The sequence below is a fragment of the Vulpes vulpes genome, chromosome 3 (assembly GCF_048418805.1).
Source record: "Vulpes vulpes isolate BD-2025 chromosome 3, VulVul3, whole genome shotgun sequence".
Lineage (NCBI taxonomy): Eukaryota > Metazoa > Chordata > Mammalia > Carnivora > Canidae > Vulpes > Vulpes vulpes.
Window position 1 is genome coordinate 8112708 of NC_132782.1, and position 26487 is coordinate 8139194.

General features: G+C 32.7%; 1 protein-coding gene across 22 annotated transcripts in view; it reads left to right on the top strand.

Annotated features, from left to right (window-relative positions):
* The window catches only part of SLC4A10 (solute carrier family 4 member 10), a 289593-nt gene that overhangs the window by 152464 nt on the left and 110642 nt on the right, over positions 1-26487 (top strand). For all 22 annotated transcript variants that reach the window (XM_072751727.1, XM_072751726.1, XM_072751733.1 and 19 more), the window contains exons 5-6: positions 844-1004; positions 17348-17536. In XM_072751727.1, coding sequence (XP_072607828.1) covers positions 844-1004; positions 17348-17536 — 350 coding nt within the window. The remainder of the gene's footprint in view (positions 1-843; positions 1005-17347; positions 17537-26487) is intronic.

Here is a 26487-nt window from a genome sequence, read left to right on the forward strand (position 1 = left end):
TCTCTGTCTCTCTCTCAAATAAATAAATGAAATCTTTTTAAAAAATGTTAGAATTAAATTGGTCATCTATTAGATTAGATGCCTAAGAAAATAAGAGATTTAGTGCTTATGCCAGAGCAGTGGAATCATTGGTTTCTCTTTATTCCTTCCATTTATCTTACTTAAACAAATTCCATAACAAGTTACTGTAACATATTATTACTCATTTCACTCCAAGAAGGCAGTCTTGACATCAAGGTTCTGTTCTCCATCTGGACAGGAAGGCTCCAGAATTGGAGGCTAGCCTCCTTCTCATAGGTTTCTGTAGTCCCTAGGAAATGACTGCAATAACTATGTTTCATCCAAGTAGGCCTAATACATATTTTTCTACAGAATAGGCCCCAAAGTATCCTAGATTTCCTAAAAATTGAATGGAAAAACTACCAAGAGACTCAAATATTCCATTTTAAGACTTCCCATTGAAGAAAAATGAGTATTCTTTCATTTTCTTTTGCATCTTTTTCCTTCTATGAAGTATAGTCTGTTAATTCTATAGCAAATTCATTGTGACCACTGAATAAACATTATATTAAAATTTTTTTCAGAGCTCAACAAACTAATAAAAATAACATTTGAGGATTTTTGTTTTGTTTTGTTTTCTATACAACCTTCCATGACAAAAAGAATGCTTGTTAAATGGAATTAAAATGAAATAAACCAAATGACTTCAACTAGTTTTTACTTCCAAACCCACAAAACCAAGAAGCATTGTGAATATCTTTGTTTCTACTTTTTATTTTTGAGACAAAGCATCATTCATCTATAATATAATATTCAATGTGCTGATAATATTTATTTGTGTAGGTGGTTGAAGTTTGAAGAAGATGTGGAAGATGGAGGAGAAAGATGGAGCAAGCCCTATGTGGCTACTCTTTCATTGCACAGCTTGTTTGAGCTGAGAAGTTGTATTCTGAATGGAACTGTGTTGCTGGACATGCATGCCAACACTTTAGAAGAAATTGCAGGTATATCTTTTTTTCCCTTAGTCTATTTCACTCTTATGGGTATAGCTGATTTTTGTTACTCCCCTTTCCTTATAATTCTATATTATGTGTACCTTTGGAAAGTTAATTCTTATGATCAGCATATGAGACCTTAAAAATAACTATTTTCTACCTACTTATTTAAGATAAAAGAAGTTGAATCTCAGAGAAATGTGGTCTAACTTGTCAGTGGCAGGTATAGAACAAGAACCTAGATAGCCTGATTCCCATTTAGGATATATTGTTTTTCACTATTGTGCGTAAGCTGTCACCATCAGAAAATAGCAGGAAAAACCCATAAACCTAGAAATGGATTTTTTCAATATTCAAATGATGAAATAATCAAATAAAAAATCAGTAGATAGGGAAAATGTTAATTTAGAATAGAACAGAAAGGTATGGCCATTTATTTTAAACTGAATTAGAACTCATGAATTCCAGAGGATGCCAACTGATGCAGTTGGTATTACTTTATATTGAATATTATGACTAGGTCCTGGGATGAAAGATTTATATTAGAAGTCTATAATGTTTAAGTAACACAAATAGTTATGTTTATGAAGTATCTCACTGTTACTCTAGAAACAGAGGAAAGAACTCCTGTATCTTTTTTTTTTTTAAGATTTTATTTATTTATTCATGAGAGATACAGAGAGAGGCAGAGACACAGGCAGAGGGAGAAGCAGGCTCCGTGCAGGGAGCCCAATGTGGGACTTGATCCTGGTTCCCCTGAGCCGAAGGCAGATGCTTAACCGCTGAGCCACCCAGGCATCCCACTCCTGTATCTTTTGATCTGAAAGAAAAACATTTAGTATAAACAAAATAATACAAAAAGGGTTTTAAAAGAGTATAAATGAAATGGTTAATGGAGATTTTAAAAATAAAGCAGAGACTCAGGCAGTTTTAAAAAATTTCTAGTTTGGAAAAGATTAATGAAAGCAATTCCATGTAGAATTTATTTTTAAAGTACAAAAACTTAAGGGAGACTTTAATGTCTTTTTTTTTAATGTCTAAATTATATTATAGAAATGGAAAAAACCCAAAACTCTGTGAATGTTTTTCTATTCCATAAGTGAGATAATATTATATTTAAATTTGCATAATTTAATTAAATTATTTGCATAATTTAATCTTCTCAATAGCCTCATAAAGTAAGTGTCATTCTCATTTTTCAATAAAAATATAGAAATCCTGAGACTTTTAGGGCCCTTCTTCTGTCTAAGGTCTCTGACTATAAGCTGTGTGTTCCTTATGTTACATTACAACCACTGTCTGAAGAAAGAGAATGGCTTGAAGTGTATGTTGCCCAAATTTTAATGATAATTTATTTACTTAAAAATTATTTATTTCATCATTGGAGCTGATAGGCATGCATACATTGCAATATGTGTGAAAAGAGAAGTGTGCAAAGATATCTTGGCCTAAAATATTAAGTAAAAACAAAATCAAAACAGAAAAAATAGGTGAGATAGGCCTTCTTTCCCTGAGCTTCATTACATCTGTAAAGAGCTTTCCTTTCAAAATACATTAACTAGAAAAAAATAAAATAGAATATATAACTAGAGCCAAAAAGACTATATGAAGTTAAATACATATACTTTTCAGAAAAACACAGGATACAGTAATGGATCGGATTAAATCAAGACTTAAAGAAAATGGTTAACATGAGTTAGCAAACTTTTTGTGAATGCCGGAATGGTGGTTCCCCAACCTAATTTATTAGCTTTACATTATAGGGTCTGGATGATAGCCCGTAAACATTTTTATGTTTTAATTATGTACCAAATGGCTGGGCTTTTCATGGTACTTTGCAGTTTTGGAAGTTCTTTTTTTTTAATTCTACGCTATCTTTTGGATACTCAAAACAAAATTGGGCTTAGTATTATGACCGTTTATCCTTACTTCATAAATGAAGAAAGTAAGATTCAGAAATTTTAAGGTCTTGCCCCAAATAGAGTTCATTTCTGCTGTTTATGTCAGTGAAGGCATTACCTTTGAAAATGGGTTAATCCAAATAACTTCTGGATTGGCTATATCTAATGAGACTGTCAAGTTCCTCCACCTGGCAAAATTAACCTCAGAAAGTACCCTTCATAGTTTTACCAGGTTTTAAATTTCTTAAAGCATGTAGTTTCTAATGCTTTCTTCGGAAATTTATTTCTACCAGGAAATCCCCCATGAATTTGACAGAAACTGTTCATCTCATCACTTTAGTTCGGTTTTATTGTCTAAGTTTATGTTTCCTTTCCCTCCTGCTGCCCCCTTCCCCGAGCTCTGTAGGATATGGGAGGGTTGTTAGCTGTGTTAATTCTTGCTCCTGAAGGCGAATTACATTTTCTGAGTTTATCCTTACAAGGGAAAGTAGTTCAATGGAAGTCTTGATACCCCAAATAGCTTTTATTCTTTCTGCTCGTCTAATTAGTCTGTATCTTTATGTCTCCAAAGTAGCTCAACTTGACTGTCCCATTTTCAGTGTAGAGCAGTCTGTAAAATGCCATTCAGATGTCAGTAGTTTAGAGTTAATACCACATTAAAAAATATGATTAAAATACTTGTTGATCCTTGTTACCTTAAATTTCTTTTCACTCATTAATGAGAAGAGAGTCTCTCTTTGAGTAATTGTAATTTGCCTTATGTAATTCATAGATATTTATTTCTGCCCTCAATAAAATCTTAAGATATTTTTCTTCCTATAGTTTATAATTATTTTCTTACTGTTTACTCATTGCTATCTTTACTTTGTGACAATTGAGCTGTATTATTAAGTGTGTAGTAAGTATACTTTATATTTTTAAGACTTCTAATTTTGTAAGGTATTTTCACATTCATTATATTTTATTATCACAGTAACCTTATGAGATAGGAGGATACACTCCACCTGTTTTATAAACAGATAAAAAGAAGTGATGTAGCATAGGTGATACAGCAATAGGAATAATTTCTCTTATTAACCTTTAATCATAAGTTTTGTTTCATTCTATTTCATGATAATTTGTGACAATAGTGATTAACAATAATACCTGGAACTCTTTACCTCTTATTTATCATGTTTTTCTATATGTTAGGCAGTTACTAACATATTAGTCACTAGTTTCAATTTTCCAAAAGCTAGATATAATATTTATCTTTAAGGGCTCTAAACTCTTAAACTTTGTGAATGCACAGGCTCTGTAGCATTAATATTTTCTAGACATTTTCTAATAGAGAAATAAGACCCAGATATTGTTTTAGAATAATCAAGGATTTTTATATCAATCTTCTGATATGTTTTTAATAGAGTCTTAGATAATTCTTTAAAGAGATTTTTGTAGACTTAGCAGGAGAAAATCCCATTTGTATCTGGCAGGTCTGTCAAGAATGTCTGGTATAATTAAAGTAGGATTTTCTTTTGACAAAGTTAATTTAAAACTGTCTATTTTCCAGTGTTTCAGGGAACTCAGAATAAATTTAAACTTCTTCCTTCAAAATATTATTTAACCTTTTCAAATCCAAAATTCTCCAGATATATTTTCTTACTGTGATTTATTCTGATGGAGATTAATTGCATTTAAAATGCTTCTTAATTATGTTTATATAAATTACAGGCAACTTTATGGTCTTTGTCAATGTCTTTGAAATTCAGCTCTGTAAAGATTAGTAATGGAATATTCTCTCTGCGCTGGTATACTTTAACCTAATTCTGTCAATGGGAGTAAGAAATGAAAACCAAACCAAAGTTAGGACTGTGGACAGATTTTCAATCATAGCTCTCAACTCATTACAACAACTCTTGTTGTTTAAATATTCTATTGAAGGAAAAAGTAGAAGTTTGCTCCACTGAATATAATCTGCAGATTTGGGAGTACGGGAATAGTCACGTATTTTTTAACTTCTCCATACTATTACCATCCTTGTTCTGGAAAGTAAGTATTCTTAGGGTAGTTTACAATTTTAGTATATACACTCCTGTGAGTGCTGTCAACCAAACTGTTGAATTTAGACCCTTCCTATTTCTCACTCCTCTCCCAACATCTTGTAGAGTTAAGGAAATGGGTTTTTTAAGACAAAGAATTCATATAATTATCTTTTAAGATAAGGCAGATATTTACATAGAATCTGTAAAATCTCATGATCTCTAGAGGTTTTCATTCAGTGGCCAAGATGGATTGATCATAAAAAAATAACTGATTAGAATGAAAAATATTTTTTTTTCATTTTCTGAGGACTTTTTACACAAATGCTACTAGTGTTCTTAGAGCCTGCTTAGTGCTAGAAGAATGTGACCTTTTTATCCTTTTCCTTCTTGCTTCTCCTGATATCACCCAGATCCTGGCATTGTGCTTTGGCAGCTAGACTGTATTATTTAGACATCATAGCCGTCTGAGATTGTAGGCCTTGATTTTGGGCCCAAAGCTATTATGGTTCATTATCCTTTCCTACTTTTCAAGGTTAATACTAATATATATTATAGTGGTGAAGAGAACAATGAAAGTGATTAGTGAATCAGACTCCCATTGGTACTTAAATCTCACCTCAGTTGATAAGTTACATTCTTAAGCAAGATGATTAATTTTTCTAGTTCATTAAGATATATTTGATGCAGTTACACCTCAGAGGAATTTACTGTATATTTCTGTGTGGCTAACAAGCAGATGAGCATTTTTTTTCTATTTACTTTCTCTTATGTAACTGTTTCAAATAAAGACCTTATTTCTGAAAGGCTGAAGCAGTGACATGGGTTTTTGTAGTGCGTAAGAAAGACTGTACTTTGGAAGAACCAAAAATCATAACCATATACATGGGGTTTTATATGATTCATTTGATTTTGGTTAAAATATTGAACTCTGGATACACATTATGGCTTACAGATGAAGCTGTGATCCCACTGTGCAGTGGCATCCTTCTGGTATTTAACTTTACAACTCCCATTATGAAGTATATGTGGCATATTTTATATACATTTTTCCCTCTTAGCAAGGTTTCAATGTAAAGTCACATATGTTGGCAATTTATAATTTCATTTGTTTCAAATAAATTCAAGGATAACTACTTATGTCCAAAGGAGTGAGTTATAAAAATTTTATACTATCAGCTATTTTCAGAGTTGAAAGGGACTTTAGAGATGATTATAATGAATAGTATGGCTGATTTCCAAAATTACATTCTACCTCTTTCCATTGTACACAGTAAAGTAATAGAGTACCAGGTCGGCAAATTATATCCCATATGCTAGTATGAACCACTGTCTTTGTCAGGCCTATGGGCTCAGAATGGTTATTACATTTTACAAAATTGAAAAATAATAAAAAGAATATTAATATTAATATTTTGCCACATGAAAATCATATGAAACTCAAACTTCAGAGTCTGTAAGAAAATTTTATTGAAACACAACCATACTCATTTATGCACATGTTCTTTTTGGCTACTTTCATGCTATAATGGCAGAGTTGAGTAGTGATTACAGAGACTGCATGGTTTACAAAGAAAAAGTTTGTCTACCTATGGCTTAGAGAACTGATTCTAGAGTGAAGGGCAGCTCTTGATCAGCCTAAGCCAGTCATAGGGTGTTATTTCCTTAACCAGGGATTGTCTCAGCATCAGAAGGGCTATGTCAGTTGGATTTAAAAGATTTTTTCCTGGGTAGAAGGAAAAGAACCTTCTTTTATGAGAAAGTCACAAAAAGTCAAAGAATATATGGATATCAACAAAAATATGTATTTCTTTGTTGCTATTGGCACTTGCCTTATGGCCATAAGGAAAATAAGCCTTAGGTTAAACTCACACTGAGAGGAGGGGGAGTCAGAGGAATAATATTAAATCCAACGTAACTGGTTTTCTGTTATGTGAGCCAATGAAATTCATTGTTTTATAATTTGTTTGGGGTTTCTGGTATTTTAAATTGAAATATAATTGGAACACATATTAGTTTCAGGTGTACAACATAGTAATTTGACATTTAATACATTTTGATATCATCACCAAATAAGTTTACTTGCCATCTGTCTCTATGTAAATGTAAAGTTATTACAATATGACCTATGTTCCTTGTGTTGTATATTACATTTCATGACTTACTTACTTTATAACTGGGGGTTTATATCTCTTGATGTCCTTCACCAATTCTGCCCTCCCCCAGTTTGCCTCTCTAGAAAACTGTCAGTCTGTTCTCTTTATCTGTGAACATAGATAAAGAGTTTTGTCTTGTTTTGTGTGTTTGTTTTGTTTTTTAGATTACACGTATAAATGAAATCTTACAGTATTTGTCTTTCACTATCTGATTTATTTTATCAACAAATATTCTCCAATATGCTATATTGTCACAAATAGCAAGACTTTACTCTTTTTCATAGCTGAACAATATTACATTATGATAAATAGATGGATAGATAGATATCATTTCTTCTTTATCCATTCATCTGTCAATGGACACTTAGATTGCTTCTGTATTTTGGTTATTATAAATTATACTGCGATAAACATAAGACTGCATAAATCATTCTGAGTTAGTGTTTTCATTTATTTATTTATTTTTAAAGATTTTATTTATTTATTCATGAGACACACACAGAGAGAGGGAGAGAGAGAGAGAGAGAGAGAGAGAGAGGCAAAGACACAGGCAGAGGGAGAAGCAGGCTCCATGCAGGGAGCCTGATGTGGGACTTGATCCTGGGTCTCCAGGATCACGGCCTCGGCCAAAGGCGGCGCTAAACTGCTCAGCCACCCTGGCTGCCCAGGGCCATTTTTTTTGATAGGGATCACGTTGAATCTGTATATTGCTTTGGGTAAAATGGAAATTTTAACGACATTAGTTCTTTCAATCCATGAGCATGGTATATCTTCCCATTTATATGTGTCTTACATTTTTTTCATCAATGTTGTATTTGTCTTGTACCTTCTTGGTTAAATTTATTCCTAGGTATTATACTCTTTTGAATGCAATTGTGAATGGGATTTTTTTCTTAATTTCTTTTTCTGATAGTTCATTATATGTTTATAGAAATGCAACTGATTTCTGTGTATTAATTTTGAAATCTGCAACTTCATTGAATTCATTTATTAGTTATAGTTTTTGTTGGCTTTATTTATTTATTTATTGAATGTTTTTGTTGGTTTCTTTAGGATTTTCTACATGTAGTATCATGTCATTCACAAATAATGACAGTTTTCCTTTTTTTTTTTTAACCAATTTGAATGCCTTTTACTTCTTTTTCTTGCTTAATTGCAAGAACTTTCAATAGTATGTTAACTAAGAGTGGTGAGAATGAACATCTTTTCCTGTTCCTGATCTTGGAGTATAATGTTAGCTGTGGGTCTGTCATATATGGTCTTTATTATGTTGAGGTACATTTTCCTGTACCTACTTTATTGAGAGTTTTTATCATAAATGGGTGTTGTATTTTGTCAAATACTTTTTCTGCATCTATTGAGGTGATCAAATGATTTTTATCTTTCCTTTTGTTAGTGTATATCACATTGATTGATTTGCAAATGTTCAACCATTCTTACATTCCTGGAATAAATAGCACTTGATCTTGCTGTATGATCTTTTAACATATTGTTGAAGTAAGTTTGCTAATATCTTGTTGAGGATTTTTGCATCTATGCTCATCATGGATATTGGCTTGTAATTTTCTTTCTTTTTTTCTCGTATCTTGTCTGGTTTGATATCAGCTTAATGTCAGCCTCATAAAATTAGTTTGGAAGTATTCCCTTCTTTCACTTGTTTGAACAGTTTAGAAAGTATAGGTATTAAATCTTTGAATGTTTGGTAAAATTAATCAGTGAAGTCATTTGGTCCTGGACTTTTATTCATTGGAAGCTTTCTTTTTAATACTGATCCAATCTCCTTACTAGTAATCAATATATTCAGATTATCTATTTCTTCACAATTCAGTCTTGAAAGATTGTGGGTTTCTAATAATTTATCCTCTTGTTCTAGATTGTCCAATTTTTTGGCATATATTCATAGTAGTATCTTATGATCTTTTGTATTTCTGTGGTATCAGTTATAATTTCTCTTTTACTTCTGATTTTATTTATTTGGGTCCACTTTTTTTGGACATGTTTGGCTAAATGTTTGGTATTTTTGTTTATCTTTTCAAAGAAGTTTTTAGTTTCATTGATCTTCTTAATTGTTTTTTTGTCTCTATTTCATTTATTTCTGCTCTGATTTTAATCATTTCCTTCCTCCTACTAACTTAAGCTTCATTTGTTCTTTTAGTTCTTTTAAGGTGTAGAGTTAGATTGTTTATTTGATATTTTTCTTGTCTCTTGAGGTAGACCTGTATCACTATGAACCCCTCTCAGAATGCCTTTGCTACATTCTATAGATTTTGAAATGTGTTTTCATTTTCATTTATCTCAAGGTATTTTTAATTTCCTCTTAGATTTCTTTGTGGTTATTTAGTAGCATGTTGTTTAGTCTCCATGTATTTGTATTTTTTCAAATATTCTACTTATAAATGATTTCTAATTTCATACTATTATGATCTGAAAAGATACTTGATAAAATTCAGTCTTCTGAAATTTATTGAGACTCGTTTGGTGGCCTAACATGATCTATCTTGGAGAATGTTTCATGTGTACTTGAAAAGAATGTGTATTATGTTGGTTTGGGATGGAATAATCTGTATTTATTAAATCCAGTTGGTCTAATATGTTGTTTAAGGCCAATGCTTCCTTACTGTTTTTTTTTTCTGAAAAAAATGATGCAAATGGGAAATCAAAGTCTCCTCCTATTATCTTGTTGCTATCAATTTCTTCCTTTATGTCTGTAAATATTTATTTTATATGTTTAAGTACTCCTATATTGGGTGCATAAATATTTATTAATGTTATATCCTCTTGTTGGATTCACCCCTTTATCATTATATAATGCCTTTTGTCTTTTGTTATGGTCTTTGTCTTAAAGTCTATTTTGTCTGATTTAAGCGTTGCTAAATCATTAGCTATTTGATTTATGCTATTTTCATTAGCTATGGAATAAGTTTTTTCCATCTCTCCAGTTTTAGTCTGTGTGAGTCTCTAGATCTGAATTGAGCCTCCTCTTGGTAGCATCTAGATGGATCTTGTTTTTTATCCATTCAGCCAACCTATGTTTTTTAATTGGGGAATTTAGTTCATTTACATTTATTTATTTTTAAGATTTTATTTATTTATTCATGAGGCACACACACACACACACAGAGAGAGAGAGAGAGAGAGAGAGAGAGAGAGAGGCAGAGACACAGGCAGAGGGAGAAGCAAGCTTCATTCAGGGAGCCTGACGAGGGACTTGATCCTGGGTCTCCAGGATCACGCCCTGGGCTGAAGGTGGCGCTAAACCGCAGAGCCACCCGGGCTGCCCAGTTCATTTATATTTAAAGTAATTATTAATATATATGTACTTATTGCCATTACATTCATTGTTTTCTGTTTGTTTTTGTAATTATTCTGTTTCTTTTTTCTTCTCTTGCTCTTTTCCTTTGTGATTTGATAGCTTTCTTTAGTTTTATGTTTAGATTCCTTTCTCATTATTTTTTGTGTATCTAGTATAGGTTTTTGGTTTGTGGTCAGTGTGAGATTCATATATGATATCATATATTGTTATTATCAGATATCAGTCTATTTTAAGTTGATAGTCACTTGAGTTTGGCTGTACCCTATTTATGCTCCCCTAACCTGTTTTATCTTTTTGACATCATATTTTACATCTTTTTTTTTGTGTATTCCTAATCTAACTATTGTAGATATAGTTGATTTTAACACTTTTGTTTTTTAACTTTCATACTAGCTTTATAAGTAGTTTTATATATTATTTTATTTTATATATTATTTTTGGTTATGGCCTTTACTCTTTAGCTTAAAGAAGTCCCTTTAACAGTGCTTTTAATGTCAGTTTAGTGGTGATAAATTCCCTTAGCTTTTGCTTGTCTGAGAAACTTTGTTTTTTTCAATTCTGAATTGTAGCCTTGACAGATAGAACATTCTTGGTTGGAAGTTTTCTTTTTGCATTTTGAATGTATCATGCCACATGCCACTATCTTCTGGCCTGTAAAGTTTCTGCTGAAAAATCAATAGATAGTCTTATGGAATTTCCCTTGAATATAACTTTTTCTCTTACTGTTTTAGGACTCTCTATCTTTAGCTTTTGACATTTTAATTATAATGCATCTTGGTGTGGATCATTTGAGGTTACTCTTATTGGGGACTCTTTGTGTTCCTGAACTTAGGTGTTTATTTCCTCTCCTAGGATAGGGAATTTTTTTAGTTATCGTCTGTTCAAATAAGTTTTTTTTTTGTCCCCTTTTTCTCTCTTCTCTCCTGGGATTCCTATAATTTGAGTGTTAGTATGTTTGATGTCGTCTCACAGGTCCCTTAAGCTATCATCATCTTTTAAAATTTCCTTTTTTTATTTTTTTTCTGTTTTGTTTCAGTGGTTTCCACTATCCTGTCTTCTAGGTCACGGATCTATTTTTTTTTTATTCTCTCTACTGTATTTTTTGGTTCAGATATTATATTGTTTAGCTCTGTGAGCTCAATTTGGTACTTTCTTATATTTTCTATCTCTTTGTTGAAGTTCCAGGTGTGTTCACTTATTCTTCTTCTGATTTTGGTGACTATCTTTATGGCCATTAATTCAAACTCTTTATTCAGTAAATTACTCATCTCTGTTTCATTAAGATTTTTTTTCTGGGATTTTATCTTGTTGCTTTATGGAACATGTTCATTGGAACATGTTCCTCTGTTTCCTCATTTTGCTTGGTTTTCTGTGTTTGTTTCTGGTATTATGCGAAACAGTTATCTCTAGTGGTCTTGAAGAAGTGGCTCTCTATAGGAGTTGAACCTTATCATTTAACCTTACCCTAGTTCTTGGTTGACTCTTGAGCTGTCCGTTGGATTGTTTTAGAACTTTGTGGTTCAGAAATTCAATCCCCCTGGCCACCTGAGCCTGCCACTCAAGGGATATCCCTCATGTAGGCTGGGTGTGCACCTTGGCTCTGGTGGTGCTTCATGAGCAGCTGGGGGAGGGGGTGGGGGAGGTAGAGCCATTTACCTCTGCTGTTAGGTACTTAGAGTGAGGGTACAAAAATGGCACCTACCAGTGTTGGTGCCAGGAAGGTAGAGGGAGCCAATAACAGCAGCATCTGCCAGCATATCCCTGGAGAGAGTCCCAACAGACTTCTGCTTCTTTGGTAGCTTTAAGTTTAGCAAGTAAATCTCCTTCACCTATAATTTAGGTTCTTTTCAAAATGTTGTTTTTTGTGCTGTGTCCCAAGGAGTGTTGTTCTGCACGTAAGTCATTTAAGTAAGAGCAGAATCTTCATTCCCTACCGCCCTGTGTTTCCCCTGAACAAAATCTACTATTGGTTTTCAAAGCTGGACATTTTGGAGCTTGTGTCTCTCATGCAGGACCTGAAGGGTGGGGTATCTTGTTTGGGGTACAAACTTCTTTCCCTTAGGGAGAAATGATTTATATATCTAATATTTAAATATCAATGATGTTTTATATACATACATGTATATATATATATAAATATATAAATATATATGTGTGTGTGTGTGTACTTTTTTTTGCGCTCCCTCCTGATTGTTGGTTGCCCCTCTGGGGGTGGGGTTTTTGGTGAGAGCATGTCTCTGCCTCTTTTACCAGTCTTTTTTTTTTATGTTAAAGATTATTTATTTATTTATTCATGAGAGACATGAGAGAGAGGCAAAGACATAGGCAGAGGGAGAAGCAGGCTCCATGCAGGAAGCCAAATGTGGAACTCGATCCTGGGATTCCAGGATCATGCCCTGAGCCAAAGGCAGATGCTCAACCGCTGAGCCACCCAGGTATCCCTCCTACCAGTCTTGATGTGGTCTTTTTATCCTTTGTTGTGGAGCAGGTGTTCAGCTACTACTCAGGTTCTTTTAGGGGCTATTTTTCCATATGTAGCTGTGTATTTGTTTTGTTCATGGGAGGAGATGAATTTGTATCTTCCTATACTATCATCTTGAATCACCTCCTCTGAGTTTTCTGCTATTGATAAATTCTACTTTGCCTCCATGTATAGTATTATAAAATAAATATTAATGCATTAAAACCACCACAAAATCCAAACCAGGGACCCAAACCTACTTGATGGAAATTGCTATACTGCTATACTTGATGAGAATTGCTAAGTTGCTATACTAAAGGAATTCCTATACTGGGAAATATTTACTGAGGGTCTCAATATTCTAATCAGTCCATTAGGTGCTTTATGTCATTAGGCCTATAGCATATGACATAGATATCATCTCTATTTTATAAATAAGAACTCTAAAGTTATCCAATTTTATAAGATCACACAGCTAGAATGTGATACAGTGACCCAAGTCTGTTTCCCTAGTCCTTCCCCTATACACTGAAGTAAACATTGTTTGTAGGATACTCAATGTTTTTTTGTACTCAGTAGGACTGTGGAAGGTAATTCACTGTGATATGGTTGCTTTATATAAGGAGTTAATGCCTTAAAAAATTAAATAGAGTTAATATTTGATCATCTGAGAGCAGAATAATTATACTGAAGTTATTTTTAAAATACGAATTTAGTTTTTAGAGCATCTTCAGGTTCACTGAAAAATTGAGGGGAAGATACAGAGATTTCCTATAAACCTCTGACCCCACACATGCATAGCTTCCCTCATTATCAACATCCCCCACCAGAATGTTATATTTGTTACAACTGATGAACTTACACTGACACAGTATTATCATATAAAGTCTGTGGTTAACATTAGGATTCACTCTGAGTGTTATATATTCTATATGGGTTTGGACAAAAATATAAACACATGTATCCAATATTATGCTATCATGCGGAGTATTTTCACTGCCCTAAAAATCCTCTGTTTAATGTATTTCTCCCTTCCAAATCCCCTAGTTTTGTAAAAGGAGATACTTTTTTTTTTAAGATTTTATTTATTTATTCATGAGAGACACAGATAGAGAGAGAGAGGCAGAGACACAGACAGAGGAGAAGCAGGCTCCATGCAGGGAGCCCGATGTGGGACTCGATCCTGGGACTCGATCCTGGGACTCCAGGATCACGCCCTGGGCCGAAGACAGGTGCCAAACCGCTGAGCCACCCAGGGATCCCCAGGAGATACTTTTTTGATTTGTTAGTGTTCTTTAATGTTTTTTATTACATAAAACTCTTGCAAAAAAATTAAAATGTATGCAATTACTGATACCTGTTTTTTACTTACAAAAATGGGAATTTTATATGGTTCAATCTAATGCTAAGGCAAAACTTTAAAGTTTCTCTTTACCCCTAATCCATTCTTACATAATTTGGTGTATATCATTACAGTGTCCTTTCTCTGTATGTGTGTATGTGCCATAAAAAGAATCATACAATATAAATTCTTTGGCAACTTTGAGTGTTTCTTAAAAACAGAATTTACTATTTTTTAAAATAAAAAAGTCAAAAATTATTATTGAAGTATAAAAAGGTTGTCATTGAAGTATAATTGCCATACAGTGTTATGTTGCTTTCAGGTGTACAGTTTATTGATTCAGCAATTCTATACATTACTCATTGCTCACCCAGTAAGTGTAGTCACCATCTCTTCCCATACAAAATTATTATAATGTTACTGGCTATATTCCCTACATTGTGCTTTTTATCTCCATGACTTGTTTACTTTATAAGTAGAAGTTTGTACCTCTTAATTTCCTTTATCTGTTTCATTCATCCCTCTACCTACCTCCCCTCTGGCAACCACCAGTTTATTGTTTATGTTTAAGAGTCCGTTTGTTCATTTCTTTTGTTTTTTAGATTTCACATGTAAGTAAAATCATATGGTATTTGTCTTCGTCAACTTATTTCACTTAGCATAATATCTTCTAGGTCCATCCATCTTATCACAAATGCCAAGCTCTCCTTCTTTTTTATTACTAATATTCCATTGTGTGTGTGTGTGTGTGTGTGTTTGTATGTGGGTGTGTATATACCACATCTTTATCCATTCATCTATCAACAGGGATTGGGTTGATTCCATATCTTGCCTATTGTAAATTATTCTGTAATAAGCATGAGGGAGCATTTACCTTTTTTTTGAATCCATGTTTACATTCTGTTTGGGTAAATGCCCAGTAGTGGACTTCCTGGATCATATAATAATACTATTTTTAATTTTTTGAGGAACCTCCAAACTGTTTTCCACAGTGGTTGCACCAACTGACATTCCTACCAAGAGTGCACAGGGGTTCTCTTTTCTTCACATTCTCTCCAACACTCGTTATTTCTTGTCTTTTTTTGTACTAACCATTCTGACAGGTGTAAGGTAATATCTCATTGTGGTTTTGATTTGCATCCCTTGATGATGAGCGATGTTGAACATCTTTTCCTGTGTCTGTTGGCCACCTGTAGTCTTCTTTTAAAAAAATATCTATTCAGGTCTTCTGCCCATTTTTTAAAAATGTTTTATTTATTCATGAGAGAGAGAGAGGAGAGGCAGAGAGAGAGAGAGAGACAGAGACAGAAGCAGGCTCCATGCAGGGAGCCTGATGTGGGACTCCATCCCCGGTCTCCAGGATCAGGCCCTGAGCTGAATGCGGCACTAAACCACTGAGCCACCCAGGCTGCCCCCATTTTTAAATCAGGTTGTTTGTTTTTTTGGTGTGGAGTTATATGAGTTCTTTATGTATTTTAGATATTGGCCCCTTATCAGATATATGATTTGCAAATACCTTCTACCATTTGGGAGGTTGTCTTTTTATTTTGTTGATGATCTCCTTTGCTGTGCAGAAGGTTTTTAGGTTGACATAGTTCCATTTGTTTATTTTTGCTTTTGTTGTCATTGTTTCTGGAGTCAGATCCAGTGAGGTGGTGCTTTGGAGGGATACGTGCAGAACCAGAGGGGTTGGGTGGGGTGGACCCACATGAGAATGCTCAGGTGGGGCACACAGTGCTAGTAAGGTAGATGGAGAGTGTAGAGTTGGCTTCCACAAATGTTCTGCTGTCTAGGCTGCAAGAGGGGAAGAGAAATGGCACCTGCCAGCACTTCTGCTCCCAGAGAAATCTCCTATAGATCCCTGCCCCTCTGATAGGTTTTCTAGGATTAGTCAATAAATTTCCTTCACCTATACCCCAGGCACTTTTCAAACTGCTGTTTCTGTGCTGTGTCTTAAGCTGAATTATTTAGTATACTCTCTCTTTAGGAGGGAGGACTCAAGTTTCCTATTGCCCTCATGTTCCCCCAGAGTTAAGCCTGCTAATTTAAAAGCTCCTGGGGTTAAGCCCTGCTGGTTTTCAAAGTAAGATGTTAAGGGGATTTGTCTTCCCAGTGTGGGTCCTCAGTGCCAGGAGTGCCTGGTGTGGGGTCTGAGCCTTTTGCCTTTCCGTGTTTGTGATGTCCCTCCTGTTTGATTAATACTGCCAGGGGTTTGGTTCCCAACCACATCTCTGCCTTTTCTTACCTTTTGTATGCAGCCTTCTCTCTATGACTAGCTGTGGAAGGTCTGTCCTGCCAGTCTTCAGGTCATTTTCAGAGTTAGGTACATAAAGGTAGCTATTGCCCCATGTATCTGTGGAACGAGATAAGATTGGGATCCTCCTACTTCACCATCTACCCTCCTTCCTACCATGAGGTTTATTGAAGTGGTTTTTGTATTACCAAGAAATTTAAAATTCCTTTACTCATCTACTTATAAGCATTTCTGACACTACATATTGGTAAATATCAATCTGCTTAATCACAGCCTTCTGAAATCTCACCTTTATTCTTTGTTTTATGGTTATAAGAGATCTTTTTAAGATAAATACGTTTGCAAGGAAGTTTTGAGGGACTGACTTTATATCAATGTAAGACTTGTTTACTCTCCAAACGCAGCCAACTAGATAGCTGCCTAAGCCTCCCTGCATCAGATTTTTACATTTTACAGATGGACTTTTGTTTACTTAAAGAGGAAACATGGAAATCATTTTCTGCTAGAAAAAGGGAGGGAAAACCATATTAAAATATAAGTATAAACCACTTTACAATTTTAAACATACTAATTATATTTATATTACCCCTGCTACTGTTTCCTCCCATCAATGTGAATAAATAAGAATATAAAGCACTTGTTCTCAATGCAACTATATCCATTTAAAAAGTAAGTCTTCATGAAATTATTACATATTTAAAATTGAATAGTTTATAATAAAAATTTCCCAGGTTTTTTTGTGCAACATTTTAACAAAAAGTGACAACTTTTTGAGATTTTTAGAGGAATTCATCCTACTTTAAAATGACACATATTATCTGGGGTATGCATATTTGGACTCAGTAGTTTGCTGCTTGCATACTATACTAATCTGCTGTGCTAATCTTTTCTTGGCTTCCCTCTTCAGATATGGTCCTTGACCAACAAGTGAGCTCAGGTCAACTCAATGAGGATGTACGCCACAGGGTCCATGAGGCACTGATGAAACAGCATCACCATCAGAATCAGAAAAAACTCACCAATAGAATTCCCATTGTTCGTTCCTTTGCTGATATTGGCAAGAAACAATCAGAACCAAATTCCATGGATAAAAATGGTAAATATTTCTTTATTGTACTCTTGATGTTAATATAGGTATCTGAAATTTCAAAGTGCTTCTTAATTCTTTAAAATATATTTTATTTAAAAAATGATCTATTGAAATACAGATTGTTGTAGTAGAATTCTTTTTTATACATATGTAGTCTGATTATCAAGCATCAAATTGTAGAAATTTTAATAAAGAATTTGAATTTCCTGAAATACTCATGAAAGAATGCAAAGGAAACTTTTATCTAATAAGTTATATATTCAAATGCAGCAAATATCAACTGAGCATCAGTTGTATCCCAATCAAGGTCCTAGTCTTTGTCCCACAACTTGGGAGTGTAATGTAATGCTTTGAGTTACGGTTTTTTTAAGTTAAAATTAATAATGATCACCAATCATTGTTTGCAGAAAAAAAAAGATACTTATTTCATGTTGTTCATACTCAACAAATTCCATGAGAGATTAACTAGTGTATTGCTTGTGGCTTTACATATAAGCCTGATTTCCAGTTCATAGGCTCATTGCTGTTTGCAGTGCTACATCTTCAGTGTCCATGGAGCCACAGTATACTTACTATATTTGCACACCAACATAGATGACACCAATCACTTTGTTTTTTTTTTTTTTTTAGCAATTATGACTTCCTCTTTATGACTTGCACTTCAGACTATTTTGTCCTTCTTTTGTATTTTGTCCTCTCCTTTCATGATTTTAACCTTCATCATTTACACTAAAGAAGTTGCTTAGGACTCTCTTGTTACATCATCTTTTCCATTAGTCTTGTGAAGGAAAATAAAGTTATGATGAGGATAATATGAATTTGTTAAACTTTTGTCAGCCATAAAAGTTCCCAGTTTTAAAAGATAAAAGTTAGTGAAAGTAATTTCAAATGCTGTTCTAGAAACACTCCAACTTGCACAAATGCACTAAAGCATATATTTTTCTGCATGGACTATTTTATGTCATTTTACTCCTACTTTCAAAAGCTTTAGTGATGCCTTAAATACAAATGCATGAAAATGATTTTTCTCCACATCTTTAAATGGGCTTTTTAAACCAATTTTCCTACTGTTGAATCAAATATATACATATAGGAGAAATGCTTTAATTAAATCAATGAAGATGATTAGATGTACTATTGTTTCAGAGCACAGAACCAGTTCTTAATGGCAAAGTGATTTTTGAAGTACTTGTTTGAATCTTTAAGTCATTATAGTTATATGGCGTCTGTAGTTGTGCATGCACACGTATCCCCTACTTTCTGAAACTTCGTGTTATGCCACTTTACTTTGTTTTTTGTTCTTTTTTTAAGGATTTTTTTTTTATTTGAGAGAGAGAGCACGTGATGCACATGCACGCATGATGGGGGAGGGGCAGAGGTAGAGAGAGAGAATTTCTAGCAGACTGCTTTCTGAGCACGGAGCCCAATGCTGGGCTCGATTGCATGCCCTTGAGATCATGACCTGAACCAAAATCAAGTTGGTCACTTAACCTACTGAACCACCCAGGCACTCCATGCCACTTCACTTTTACAAAAGTCCTACATTAGTGCCTATTTTCATTAACCAAAAGAAATCTGAAGAGGATTTTGCTTTTATAAAAAAAAAAAAACCTGTTATTGTACTAATGTAGGTCTTAAAAGTGAAGTGGCATTAAGACAAACTTTCTGAAAGTGGGGCATTCTCTTCACTTCATGCCGTTTTGGCTTATGAAGGGTTTCGTAGAAACACTCTACTTTTGCATAGTACTTTATTGTAGTAAGTTCAATAAAGTACTTTATAACATATACCAATTTGTATTTGTAGATTCCACTGAGGATTTTGAGAATTTGTAATTTGCTTTAAATCACATCATATATAAAAAATATATTCATATTCTAAATAACAATATACTTTATAAGTAAAAATGACAAAATGAAGCTCTTATATTCTGAGACTTAATCTAAATGTAGTACGTTTATTAGGCTTGTAATACTAGAACTTATTTGGGTATTATGATATTAAGAAATGAATTCAGATATTTACTAATTTTGACGTTAGGCCTATGTCTACATGATTCTGAAGACCTTATTGAAATATCTTATGAACTAACTCTCTATGAATGCGGCACATTTAAAAAATTCTGCCTTGATTTGATTATTTTTGATAGAAATCATACAATAAAATCTATGCCTATAAGTAGGATATGTGTTTATTTAAAAATGCAAGGATCTTGGATTGTGAACTAGCCATAATTTATATATCAAATTTCCCTGGGAATAATGTTTACTATAAAATAATTTTATTGCATTTTGTTCTTGGAAGGAAGAAGGTAGTAAACCTACTGGATGACTAATTTATTGTAATATTATATAGACCTAAACATACTATTTGATATTGCTTTAAACTTCTGGTAAACATAAGAAACAATGATAGAATTATAGCCTTGAATCACAAGTCTACATATAGATACCTAGAGATATAGCTTTCTAAAAGCCTACATTTTGCCTTATTGAGGCAAATGCTCAGTTTTTCTGAAAACTAGAATGTGAGGAGTTCTGAAGTGATTGTGTCACCATCTGTATAATCAGCCTTTATCTAAACACGTAGAGATCTTTTTGAGGCACACGTTAGGGTAATAAAAACTTGGAAACATTTCTAATAAGATTCATATACCCAATTAAGTATTGTTGTAGAGTATGCTGTCAGAAATGGCTTTCTAAGCCTAGGCTTATAACACCTCCTTGTGACTCTGTTTTGCTTCTTCATACACTGCATAATTACGCGTTGAGAATTCTGAAAATATGTATAGACTTCACCAATTTAGAAATAAATCTCCTATCCAGAAGTGAAAAAAAGTGTGAAAGACCTTTATTACTAAGGTTCTCAATCTACTTAGGAACTCTAAAAACTGACAAATTCTAGATAAACAAACAAATCGAAATTCATAGTCATAAATATAGATTTGACATTGTTTCAAAATATGCAATAGAGATCTATTTTTTTGTGTGTGCAGTACAGAGAGATGCAAAAGGATTTTAAGAAATCCAAAAGGGTGAAAATAATATTATTATTTAAAAAAATCTCTTCAGCAGACTATTTATGCAAAAAAGACTGACTTTTTTCTTTTAAGATTATAGAATAGGAATTATATGGAATGAAGATTTTCTAGAAACCTGAAAACAGAAAATGTTTGCTTTCACCAGCAAAGGGGTAGAAATAGCCCCCTCTTGTTTTTAATATACTTTCACTTTTGAGGCAAAACAATTGAAATTTCCTCAAGAGTGAACTGATATTTATATAAAGAAGTCTAAAAGAGTTGAATAGGATAAGATTTCTGATTCTTTAACTGACTTTTCCTTGAGCATATTATCTTGGTAGTAATCCCAAGGGCTAATTAAATTCAGATGTTTCAAACGGAGAGTCTCAAATGTGGATCTTCCCCATTTTATAGATTTGATTTGCAAGGTAGTGATTTCCTTGTTCCTCCTCTCAAGTCTGCACTATTTTGTTCATAACTTTTTTAGTGATTTGTGATAATTTGTTAGTCTCACCTCTAAATATGTTAGCTTTACTTTTTTGTACAATTTTTTTCTTGGTGTTTTGCACATTCTCTTAAGGGCTAAGTTGCAGGATGCTATATGGATTCACCGTGCATTTTAATGCCACCATGCTGTGTTTAACTTTCACTTTTCATTAAGCATCAAAACTGTGAGAATTAAATGTCTGATTCTGATGTTTCAATAAAAAGTGACAGTTACATTTGGCAAAACAACAGCAAAAAATAATAGAAAAATAATATCTCCTTTAACATTAAAACCCTGAAAATGATATGGGTAGAAAGTACTCAGAATAAATATATCAAGAATAATCAGTAATTCCTTGAAACTAGGACTTTCTAAACATAAAACTAAGACTTTTGAGTTAAATTATCTCAAAAGTAAATATATCAGTATTTGTATTTATCATTTTGGTCATGTATTTGATTATGTATTGAGACATTTGGATTACAAATCTATTAAGTATTCTCACCCTTCTGATAACATTTATATGTTTTAAAAATAATTTAAGACTTAGGTGTTTGATCAGGTGTAGTTTATTTTCATTCTACTGTGTTCCACTAATAATTCTATTTCTTTTCCTTCACAAATCTTTTCTCTCTCCTATTATAAGTTGCATCTTTTATTTAGGATCGCAGAAGGAGTTACAGAGCAGAAGGTTTCTAACTTAGTTTCAAAATCATAGGTTACTGGAGAACACTTAGTTTGAAAGGATGAGGTATGAGTTAATTCCGTAGGCCTGTGTAGATTCCAGCCCTTAAATTAATGTACACATGTTTACTGTGAATGATTTTTATTTGTGGCTTTTGGAAATCAGTTTTATTGCTTTATAATCACTTCTTTTACAAACACTGTACTTTTTATTTTCAGATGTATAATGTTTGCATATGTTGAGATATTTATATGCTTTCAAGTTTTTTAAATACTGTGGTCTCATAAGTAAGATAACGAAGAGTTTAAAAGTTATTCCTCATATTGTTCTACCTTTGAAGAGAAAAAACCTAGACTTATAATTCTTAGAATTACTTGAGAGAAAACATGTTAAAAGATTCGTGTAGATGACAGAAGTAAACATTGTTATTCAATAAAGGTATTTTTCCATTGTTCCAAAAAAAAAAAAAAATCAAGGTGGCTTGTTAACAAAACTGACAGTTCTATTCAGAGGCTATATTGTGGCTACTGAGTTTTAGAAAATCAAGACTAGATATTAACAGCAAAAATAGACCTAATATGATGTGTTTAAATTTATTATTTCTTATATTACATTAATTATTTTCAGGCATACTAATTTTTCTCCAGGTTTAATTATGTGCATACTTTTTATGTTTTTGAAATATAGCTCACCTAATCAACATTTTCTAAATATTTAGCCTTTCTTTCTTCATGTTTTCTATTCCCATGAATAAATGTATTGTTACACATGTATGTAACTTTGTCATTCATCTTTATATTTCTTTATTTTGCTCTGTCTTGTGTCTGTCTCTAACAGGCTCATCTCATCTCTGTACCTCCCTCATCTCCTACCCTTTGGGTACTCTAAATGCGTTGAAGGTTTCTGAGGTAGTGTAAATCAGCTTGGTCTCAAGGTTAATAGTAATGTACCTTTATGTCTTCATCCCAGTTTCCTTCAATACACATGAGTTTCAGCGAATTAAGCAGTAGCAAATAATGCTATACTTATGTGATATATTATTCTCCTACTGATTTGAATTTGGCCAAATAGAAGTTAAAAAGCTGCTGTTTCACAATACTTATGTACATAATTTATTTAAAGAAGAAGAAAACTATAGGTAAGGGCTTAAATGAGTTAATATGATACTTTACAGATACTTTGAGAACATATTTTACAGTTGTTTTTCCATAATGAGGTGTTTTAATAATACTGACATTACTTAAAATTAAAAAAATTGTACTTTTGACATAATCTTACATTCCTTCCCCACAACTTTATGAAGAGGGAAATGACTATGTCAGTCTCACAATGGCCTTAATGAAAAATTTATGAAGTAACAGGTAGAAAGCAGAGCTTTCACTTTCTAATTAGCAGTTACTTAAATTATTCTTAATTTTCTCCTATACTTGCCCCACATCTTTTATAATTTGCCTCAGAAAAATACGTGGTCTATAATAACTTTTTATCTGATGGATCCATGCTCCCTCATGGAAGTCCAGAGGAAAAATGAATTCATGACTCAAAGGAAAATTAATTCAAGTAGTTGCTAAATATGAATACTGCATAATATGCACTTTAATTAATAAGATGTATGACAAATATTAGAATTTTGGATTTAAGATGGTGAACTAGTTGAGTTTAAAAGCCTGGAAAAATAGGGGCACCTGGCTGGATCAGTTGGTAAAGCAAGTGACTCTTGTCTTTGGAGTCATGAGCCCCAGGTTGGGTATAAAGCCCACTCTAAAAACACTCTGGAAACATAAACACATGTAGGATTATGTTAGATTTCTTAAGTGTTTAAATTTAAATAGTCAGGACCATTTCCCAGTTAATATCAATAGTGTCCACTTTTCAATTGTTTTACTCTAAATAAAATTAGACTACAGAGTTAATAACTCTCTCTCTTTGGATAGTAATCTTCATCCCTTAAAATTACTTAGATATTGTAATAACAGATGTGACTAAATATTGCAATGACATTTATTTATAGGATATATTAATACAGATATTGATCAGTGGGTAGAATGAAGGTAATATAAAGAAATAGGCAAAAATATGCATGTTCAAAAGCATTGTGGCATCATGATTAGAAAGAGTATCATAAAAGTTAGCATTTATAAAACTTCCACACATGTGAGTGCCAAGTCTTAACCTTATACCACTTTGTCCTGGAGAGAAAAATATCCTAACAAATTCTTTGTTATTCTCTTAGAAAACATACTCTCACTTTTGTTTGAAGGTAAAATCCTGTACCTGAAAATTGTCAATCTGTGAATTACTTTTGTCTTAAACAGAGAGAAAATAAGGGATACCATTTCAAAATCTATATTTACTGCTTCTTTTTATGTAATAATATTTAAGTTAATAAAAGTCGCTTTGAAATCCAAGCCCATTCCCTTCTTCCGAAAGGCAGTAACATTTGGAATAAAGTATGAAAAGATCAGTGTCTACAAAGACATAGTCATAAATTTTTTTGATTTGTGGAACTTTTGGTCATCCAACAGACTATACTTTGTGATTTTAGTGTTTTAGATAGATAGATAAATAGATGATAGATAGATAGATAGATAGATAGATAGATAGATAGATATAGATCTAGGTGTATGACAAATACACTTTTAAGCCCGTTAAAGACTTCTGTTTTTTAAAAATAACTCAAACCAAAATTGTCGTTTAATTTTTAAATAATAATATCTATGTATTTTTCTCCATCCTGCCAAGTTTTCAGATACTGCCTAGAAGATAGTCACATTTAATGTCTATTGTTTCATTTTAACAAATTAATGTACATACTAAGAAATAAAATTTGGAGTTCTCTAAACTTTGCAGGACAGTTAATGTGATTAAATATATTTATTACTAATATTTACTACTACTATTTAACCATTACCTCTGAAATGTAAAACATATCAAATTTGTGGTTTATATTTCTATAGCATAGGTTGGTAATTTATAGGCCTTTTTCCTGTATTAGCAGACATCCCATACATATCTCTAGAATTAAAACTTGCAAAAAATTATCCTATGTCTTCTGCTAGTTAAGTATTCTCTGCTAGATCCTTATTCATGTTGCTTAAAGTATTCATAGAGATATATTTCAAGTCTCTTTTCTGATTATCACCTCTATGAGGTAATACTTTGTAAAATTTTTATCGTCTTAGAGCAAGAACAGAATAGAACAATACATCTCAACGCTAATATTTGTTAGAGGAAATACAAATGCCATGTTTTCAAGATATCACATGAGTTGAAAGTAATTTATAAAATATTCTGCTTTTAAAGTATATATATGAAAACACAGGGTATCCAATTTTTTCAGATTTTAAGTTACGGCATATTTTCTATCCAATTTAATCTCTTCAAAGTGGGTAATTTTACATTGGATGACTCTCTTTCTTATGTATTTACTGATCGAATTAAATAATTGTCCCTTCATGTAGTTTTATCATATGAAATAAATTATTGTAAGAAAGCCAATATATATTTATTTAATTTTTCCATTCCTTGAATTTCACCATCCAGTTTTATGGAACATTCAGTAAATATATTTATTTAATTTTTTCATGCCTTGAATTTCACCATCCAATTTTATGGAACATTCAGTAAATTTAGGTTTAAATATATCTAATGTTCTAATTCATGAAAATATGGAGAAATGATGTGAAACTGGTGATTGAAGACATCTGTTAGTAGCACAAATGCATTATGTAAAAGGTTTTTTAGAATTACAGTTATTATTTTGAGAATGATAAATGAAATGGCTGCTAATGAACAGTTCACAGTCATAGCCGCACATGGCGGTTAGAAATGGGAGAATTAAAATAATTGATGCAGCTTACGTCTGTCATTTCTCTGAAGTTCGTGTATCTCTTGGAATATGATATAATCAGAATTTGTGCACATAGTTGGAAGTAAATTTGCTTTAAAAACTCATTTTAAAAATCTTCACCCAATGTATTATTTTACTTTGTGTAACGAAAACAGAGAAATATTTAAGTTTTGGAAGAATCTTAAGTCCATTACTCTCAATAATTTTAAAACATAACAAAATTGTACTTATTAATAAATGACCCCTGCCTGAGAGCCTTAATCATTCCAAAAGCAAAGTTATAGTAATATTTGGAAGTAAATTATTAGTATTTTAAGTCATACTTGGTAATTTCTAGGTAACAAAGAATAAGTGTGACTTCAGGAGAAAATTTAAAGAAAAGGTTCTATTTGTATATTCACTAATAGTTTAGAGAAGTTTGAATAAGTACAGTAAGTGGAGAAGATGAGACTAACGGTGAACTTTGAATAAAATTGAGATTCAGGTAGGTACAGAGAAGAGGCAAGCAGAGAGAGGAGAGAATGTTCCTGTCTAAGGCTGAGGAGAATAAGAGCAGTAATTTGGAGTCACTGAGTTATGGTCATAAATATGGCCAAGGGTTCAAAGCTAGGTTGTCATTAGTCATTTTGCAGTAAAAGTAACAAGTGAGGATGGGGAGAGGTTAGAGAAGAGAGATGCAAGTGAAAGTAAGCAGAGCTTGTTAAATTTTTTTTTTCATTTAATTGCTGAATATGGACAGATTTCAGATAAGCTGTGATTGAAAAGATGTTTCATATTTTGTGAAGAATGGAATTTAATTACTCATTGTCACATCCCTACCTTTGCTGTCCATTTAACTAATATAATTTTCCCTGTAAGAGGAGAAAGACTACAAAGTAATTAACTTGCTGGTGAGTGTTAATGGAAAACAATACTATT